General features: G+C 31.8%; 2 protein-coding genes across 2 annotated transcripts; one reads left to right on the forward strand and one right to left on the reverse strand.

The window, feature by feature from the left end:
- Positions 1-4,414: 4,414 nt before the first annotated feature.
- On the reverse strand, positions 4,415-5,916 carry LOC107192103 (cyclin-dependent kinase 7). The gene is made up of 5 exons (XM_015581300.1): positions 5,829-5,916; positions 5,707-5,766; positions 5,518-5,626; positions 4,851-5,296; positions 4,415-4,762 (listed from the first exon to the last, which is right to left on the reverse strand). The coding sequence occupies exons 1-5, from the start codon at positions 5,880-5,882 to the stop codon at positions 4,415-4,417; spliced, it is 1,017 nt and encodes a 338-aa protein (XP_015436786.1). The 5' UTR covers positions 5,883-5,916.
- Positions 5,917-6,627: 711 nt separating this feature from the next.
- Positions 6,628-7,977, forward strand: LOC107192108 (adrenodoxin). Its single transcript, XM_015581304.1, has 4 exons — positions 6,628-6,828; positions 7,177-7,289; positions 7,453-7,585; positions 7,887-7,977. The coding sequence occupies exons 1-4, from the start codon at positions 6,686-6,688 to the stop codon at positions 7,975-7,977; spliced, it is 480 nt and encodes a 159-aa protein (XP_015436790.1). The 5' UTR covers positions 6,628-6,685.
- Positions 7,978-8,350: the final 373 nt, after the last annotated feature.

The raw sequence follows: 8,350 nt of genomic DNA on the forward strand, positions 1-8,350 counted from the left end.
TATATAATATAATAAACTAAAAAACAGTAGTAAACAATGAAATATGTATTTCTACTTTTAATATTACAATGAATTCTAGGGACATAATAGTCTGTATTCGGAAAGTGTGTTCCACAAAGAACTTTTTTATTTAAACAAAGACATAGGAATTTATTGCTTTCAAACATTGTGCCTAATCAAGAAGCTACACAGAGTGTTTCACACTGCAAATGATATGTTTTGTTCTGTTTACATTTATGTAGTATGTCATACAGTTATAAATGTAATTTCATTCTTTTTTTTATTGATTAATATCGACGTACTAATGTCTCTAATTTTTGAATTGTTACCGTTCTTGCATGAATTAATTTTCTTGTTTCACTAAAAAAAAAAAAACATTTATATATGAACTCCGTTTATTTCATAATACGATGTACCACTCCAAAATTATTGATGCAAAGAAAGGATTCAATCGATGAGACTGCTGCGTTTTTATCTTCTGTATTCGAGCTGCATACTGCAGAAGTATCGAGAGAAGAAACAGTAGTAGCTTTTTTCCGTTTCAATGGATTAGTGTACTTTGTTAATATAAATTCGAATAATTCTATGTATAATAAGTATACCTACATTGTCAAAACAAATGTCTTTTTTCAATAGAATAAAATATGCTCTCAAAGTGAGACTTATTAACCAAGAATTGAGGTATTGATAACTGAATTTTGTATGACAAAAAGTTGGACTTTCAATAATGATATGGATGGACTGAAGAATAATTTTACAAAATATTTATAAAACGAGAAAAGTTATGGAATCAGCTTCAACGTCGGAAACCATAAAATCGTGCTAAACTATTCGTATCCGCAAAATTGCAAGCATATTCTTTACAGTTGGGGACAGATGATAGTTACCTAGAAATAAAAACAAATGCACCGCCTATATTTTTCTTCTAAACTGATTTATATATACATTTATTTTGTAACACTTCATGCTAAGTAGTATTCGGAGATGTGATATTATTATTACGGACAGCTATATCATAACGTATGTATTACTTATTTTAAATCACTACATGGATATAGTTTCATTTTTATTTGCGATTAAACATCCTCGTCGTGAAATCGAAATACCATGATTTTTAAATAATATAAAGTGACATTAACTGTGTTGTCCTTTTGTTAAGTAAACATTACGCGTGAATGCTTTATTTTGCAATTTCTATAAAATACACATGCCGATGCGAATTACATTACATTCGTCTGATTTAAGAGATTTGAAGGATCTGTATCTATAGGTCCCCCCAAAAAAAGGAATGTACTAATATTGTTTAAAGATCTTGGTAAATATTGACTTAATGTAAAAACTAAGAAATTTAGGAAGATAAGCATTATAAGGTAGTCATAACATGTTGTTGGTTGCATAAGTTGTTACATATGTTACTTTAAATACTGAATCAAATGTCTAGAAAACAAAATACGAAGAGCAAATTGTCTACTGCATGTGCTCTATAGACTGCGCATCAATTACTGCTTCAAAACATTTGCTTAGGACATAGTATATAATTTAAAGAACAAGAAAAAAAAAACAATTTTACCCTCGTAGACATGTACAATTGCGAGATCCTCGTTGCATTTCATGTCCAGCAAATGATCCTTCAGAGCAGTTTCAACTACGTGTTCTCCATGGGATGCTAATATAAGACAATAATATCAACAATTTAACCCTATAAAAACGTAATTCATAAAATCTTTTCCTGAATTTCATATTTCCCGTGTAAAATAAATTATATTGATTTCTTTAAAATTTTCTTTTATCGAACATTCATATGTATAATTAACAAAAAGATATGTATCCTTGTTTTCTTTTTGTGATACTATGTCCTATGTACTCATTGTAATGTATCCTATTTTTATGTATTGAATAATGCATCCTATTTAAAAATCTGAGACCTACTAAATTAAGGGTTATTTTACAAGCATGTTACACGTGTAGGGCCATGCAGAAGGGCATATTTAAAAAAAAATGCTAATGTTATCGAATACAATGTTCCTTGCAAAGTGCACGCAGGATAGGGAGATAGTGTATACAAACACGAGAAATCATTAAATTTATCGATAGTTACGTTACATTTCAAGCGGTGGTGACTTTAATGAATTATGTATTAATCGATCGATTGAAATTTATTTTCTTTGCAATTTCTACAGTTGTCACGCTCAAATGATATGTTCAGTTACGTATTAACACATTGTCACAAATGATGGAGGGATGTTTTCGTTTGTATGTTCGCGATGAATACATCGATACGAGAAAAACGAAAGGAAGAAACGATTTACAATTTTTGTAAATTGCGCTAGATAATGTTTTCTGGGTTTATACTACACTCTGTGTAATATCAATTTTGGAAATCTAAATATTGCTTTAAGTATATATCCTGTACAGTAAAAATCTACATTTTAAGTGTATTATTTTTTATGTGTATATAACTTGCACGAGAGGACAGATTTATGTTGTAAAAAGAAAGAAACATAGTAAAGTATTAGTACCTTGTACACCATTCAAAAATCAAATACTGTAAAATGGGTTTTTTTGTAGAATTTCCTCTTTTGTAGTACTATTAAAGTACTACATATTCTTTTTCTATGTATTCCCAAAGTTTCGCTCACATTTTTGTGTTATTGTTTTCTATTGGAAATTATAGTAAGTGTTATGCTTTCTCACTTCCTCGAGTCTGACAAACATTGCTACGTGTTCTTAGAACAAATCATCATGGATTATGTAATGAACAAAAAAAATGTTACATAGTTATTACTTATAGTTCAATCTGAATAAGAGGGACCACAGTACAACATGTTAGAATCACTTTATCATTTATACATTTTGAGGTGTTTTGGGAGATTACTTGTATTTGAATAATAAGTTTGTTCCGTAATTAGTATCCAGAATTTACAAAGTATATTAATTTTCCAAATGCAGATATAGAAAATTTAACGTATACATATTGTATTGTTTCGTTATATCGGAATGTAACTTTGGTGGATTATAATTGCATATTCAATGTGGTAATCTTCTAACACATCTTACCTTAAAAATGTCATAATTTTATTTACATAGAGCCCCTAGCTTTGCACCTCTACGTCCGGATCAAACAAAACATTACAAAAGAACGATTAAATGTTGCTTCAGTATTTAAATGCACATGTCATCTTAAGTTATGCTTTTAATGTAACTACATGTACAGTATGGAAGAAATTTTGTTACAGCTTTATGTAATATATCAAAATACGAGATCCTATTCTATTCTTATAACTTATTCCATTGCGAAGTACTAATTCTCGAATCGAGTTCGGGTGTAGCCAAACTCGCGTTGATATGTGCATTAATATAGAGAAAGTTTATAGAATTTGTATCTTTAATTGAATTGTATTTACATTTTTGTTACCCATCAGTATTGATTAGGTTTACGTATATGTGTAATAGTTCTATGTATACATTTGAAGTCGTGCACGGATATTAGTTAGAAACTGGTCAAGAAGGTATAATCCGTCGTGAGCAAACTCGTAAAAGACTACATATTTGCCATGTTTGTTCGTCACAGATGAACGACACAAACTCGTCGTGAAATTAGAAAAGGAGAATACGAAAGAATATAAACTCTTTTATTTAGAAAGAGAATGTATTTGAAACAGAAACATAATCGTTTATAACCCACATTTTTTTTTCCCACAAATAACAAATGTCGACGGAGCATCGCGAATAGAAGTGAGAGAAATTTGGTAATGTTTGTACTTATGGAAACGGAATGTTTACTCTTGCTGCAAAAAAAAAAGAACGAAGTACGCTGCAAAACGTAATTACAGTTTTAATAATTTTGTTATCGGCGAACCACCTCTTCTAAGCTAACCGAGATTTAAATATTTTCACCGGTTATGAAATTGTTCACGTATCAAACATTTCTTACTAGTTTTTAAGTTAATAAAAGTAATGCAGCATAATGTTGTATTTTTCAAAAATGTATTATTATTTCAACCTGTGATATTCCTGTCCTCTCATAATTTTCATACACATACTATGAATCTAATGATATCTCCGAGGATCTGTAACGTGTATAATATAGAAAACCAATTACATGCTTTTTTACCTAATATTTCATATTCCATTTTTTGATTTTTCGTATAATAGGCTTGTGACAAAAATACATTAATTCACTATTATATTTGATCGCACTGTAAATATTTTTTTTCGATATATCTTACGATTTTAGATCAAATCATTACACGCACATTATGCGTTTATATGAATAACAATCTCGCTATTCTTCTTTCTGCCACTCGTAATTGTATATTACATTGGTAATTCATTGTAAAAGTAGTAACAAAAAAACAGTGATAACGATTTGATCTTTCCAATAATTCACAATTGATTCTAATGAAACTTCTAGTTAAAACTGTAATCTTTTCGCAAGCGACGCACCATCCATTGATTCCAGTAGTTTTCTTTTTAGATTAGGCTTTTCCTCTGGTTGACGTTTCACAGATGTAGGAAGGGGTAACCTGGGTCCAGGAGTTGGTGCTGGTTTGTTGTTGAAGTATGGCATTTGAAGAGCTTGATCGCATGTACATCTTTCTAAAGGATTCACATTTAAGAGACTAGCAATTAAATCTAAGAGATCATCACCAACTGCAGTGAATATATGTTTCAATGGTGTTCCAGGGAATGGTTTGAACTGAATAAAATCTGGAAGTTCAGTCATTCCAGGCCATGTTTCCTCTGTGGGTGTACCTAAGGTCTAAAAGTTAAATATATACAAATAAATTGAAATAAGTAAAGGATAATATATACTTTTGTTAGTAAGTGTACAAAACAGTAAATAATACCTGGAATATTCTAGTTAGCTGATCTAAATCAGATTCTCCAGGTAAAAATGGTACTCTTAATAGAAGTTCTGCTAATATACAGCCAACTGCCCACATATCTATTCCAGTTCCATAGAGCCTTGCTCCATATAATAATTCAGGCGACCTGTACCATCTTGTCACCACTTGATGTGTGTTTATTCTATTTGGAGATCCAAAAAACTTAGCTAGACCAAAATCACCAATCTTCAAGACACCTTCTGCATTCACTAGTAAATTATTTGGTTTCAAATCTCTGTGAAGTATCCAGTTGTAGTGCAAATAGTCTAGACCTTGCAGAGTTTGAATCATATATGCTTTAATGTTTGCAGAAGTTAATACGATATTACTATCCTTTATTATTACTTCCAAATCTGTGTCCATAAAGTCGAACACCAGAGACACATTCGACTTGTGGCCAAAAACATCTAAAATAAGAATTGTGCAATGTAAAAAGTCTTACTAGATACCATAAATTGGATTATTAATTAGGAAATTAAGAATACATTGATATTACATCCTGTATAGGCAAATGTAGATTTTGATTTATTTGATTTCTATTTTAACACTACTGTAAGTAGACAGACATGAGGTCAAACTTTATTCAAATGATTTTATACTTTCAACTGCTAATATTTATAATGTATACCTAACAAACCAATCACATTATCGTGTTTTAATTCTTGCAACAATTTGATTTCTCTCAAAGCCGTCCTGTTTATCCCATCCCTAGCTTCTGCGCGACTTCCAACTTTAATCTACAATTATGATAAACAACATACTAATTAATGTTAAGAAGTGTCATTTCATTACTCATTAAAAAAAGATATGCACAAACCTTTTTTACAGCGACAATTTTAGACGTTTCGATATCTTTAGCTTTGTAAACAGTAGCGAACTGAAATAATGTAGAACTGAATGAATAAACAACACTGAATAGGAGGCCGAACTACAACTAACCTGTCCTTCTCCCAGAAAATCAATTTTCTCATATCTGCGTAATTTATCTGTCATTTTCCTGACTGTTAATTTTCTTGTCTGTCCTTAAACTGATTGTCTATTAAAGACAATTTTACATACTAAATGTATTTTATGTGATAAAAACATACGCTTCGTTCTGGAAATTTAAAACGAAGCGTAAGTCTAGAAATCTTTAGACGTGTCGCTGCGATCGACAGTTGCACGTGCGCTAATGCCACGTGCTGCATATCTTGCATGTTTAAACTTTAAAGGGTATTCTACTTTTAAGGCGGATGACTTCTTTCTTGAGCCTAAACCTATAAAAAACCAAGTTCCCTCGTCAGTTGTCTTCGTTCTTCAGCTTAGAACTAATATTATCTTAATATTCTAATATTGACTAATGCTATTAATTAATTCATTATTCTTCATTGTTTCTAATTATTTCTTCACTATATCGACATGCACTGGGGGTTCTATGACCCCACGTTCTTTTCAGACGGGTCTCAGGCGCCACCTCCGGGGGTTCTATGGCCCCATGTCCTCACACACACGGGGTCTCTGGCGCCACCTACCGGGGTTCCATGACCCCGCGTTCTCACCACACGGGGCCTCTGGCGCCAACTTCCGGGGTTCCATGACCCCAGGTCCTCACAGACTCGGGTCGCTGGCGCCTCCTCCGGGGGTTCTATGACCCCACGATCTCAACACACTCTAACGACGATCTAACTAGTTTAAAATGCTGTGGCACATGCCCGGTACACGTCACACGTGTTATTTAGAAACTCTTTCATAAGTTTCTGTAACTGTCACGGTGGTTGATAAAATAATTCTACACGTATGATATTTATCACCACGAAATGGCACTAGTAAACAGGTTTCAAAGGATGTCGAGATCGTTTCTCGGCGTCGCCTCAAATTATTCAAGATACAAAAACAGCACAGTGGCTTTTCAGACAATAAGACGAATCTCGACCACGCAACCACTTTCAGAGAAACAGGAGTGAGTAATGTCATTTTTTCCTTTTATGTGTTTTCATGTAGCTTCTATCAAATAGTAAGTTTCAGTTCATTTTCCCGAGGTTATGATACGAAACAATGAAAACGTTTAAATTTTCTGTGACGAGGAAGCAAATAATCCTTAAACGATGTGAAATCTCCTTCCGAAAATCGCGTTTACGAAATAGGTACTATTTGAATGTATCTAGTATAATGTAAAAGCAACTGTTTGCAAGAGGAAAGTTTATATTTTTAAAGGAGGGACACCTAAAATTACATGCTTTAGCACTGAAGATATGGTAAAGAAGACTGGGTTAATTACATGTTTAATGGAATGAATTTTCATTTTCAGGGTGAACATAACATTTGTTAAAGCAAGTGGAGAAATAATAAAAACAAAAGGAAAAGTTGGGGATACAATTTTAGATATTGTAGTGAATAATGAAATAGATTTAGATGGCTATGGTAAGGTAACAAGCTTTTTACTGTTAAAATATTGTCATTAGGAATATACAAACTTTTCCAGCAAGTCTATATACCGTCTGCATTTCATATTTCTTTATTCAAATATGTATTCTATGATTGTGTAATAAAATGATCTACATAGTTTGTTAAAAAATTGTTATAGGAGCTTGTGAAGGAACTTTGACTTGCAGTACGTGTCATTTAATATTTACAAAAGAAGTGTATGACTCACTTCCTGACAAACCAACAGATGAAGAATTAGATATGCTGGATCTAGCATATGAATTATCAGACACGTAAGCTGAAATTTTTAGTTAATGTCTTATATTATTTTTTTCTGTTTTACTAGTTTGAAATTTCTGTGATATACTGCTGAGAAACCTTCACAAGAAGTAGTTCATTGTAATGTCTTAAATTTTTCTTTCATTGGATCTCATGAAAGTAAGATAAGATAGTAGAATAAATTTAGCAGTTTACATTTATAGGACTCTGAATGCCTATATCAACCTACTTGCAATATTGACTTTCAAATTCTATGTATTTAATTCAATAGAAACTTTGTGTACAAGTATGGTATTGTAAAATTATCACTTACAGGTCACGCTTAGGTTGCCAGATAGTAATGACTAAAGAATTGGATGGAATTGAAGTAAGAGTGCCATCAACGCTTAACGATGCAAGGTCGTAACCATATTGGTATCTAGCTTGTTAAGAATTTATCGAATGATTGCGACAAATAGGCATTTGAATTTTAGGATTAAAGATAGAAAATTATGAAACTTAATCTTTAATGTAGGACTGATGTATACATAGTGATATATCTGTAACATTTTCGTATATAAGCGTAAGAAGCATACAAAAGTTACTTGTTATAGTTTTGATATCTGTACATTACCGCTGTAGAAAATTTGTATAAATACAGGAAACTTAGTGCTTTTATTTTTAGTACATCGTCGAGCATTGAGATCAAAGTGTAAATCATAATTCTTTTTATATGCATAATAGATGTACATTGTTAAAGATGTGTTCACCGGTGTGTGCAATTAAAATTCAATTACATT

The sequence above is a fragment of the Dufourea novaeangliae genome, unplaced genomic scaffold, assembly GCF_001272555.1.
Source record: "Dufourea novaeangliae isolate 0120121106 unplaced genomic scaffold, ASM127255v1 scaffold306, whole genome shotgun sequence".
NCBI classification, from domain to species: domain Eukaryota; kingdom Metazoa; phylum Arthropoda; class Insecta; order Hymenoptera; family Halictidae; genus Dufourea; species Dufourea novaeangliae.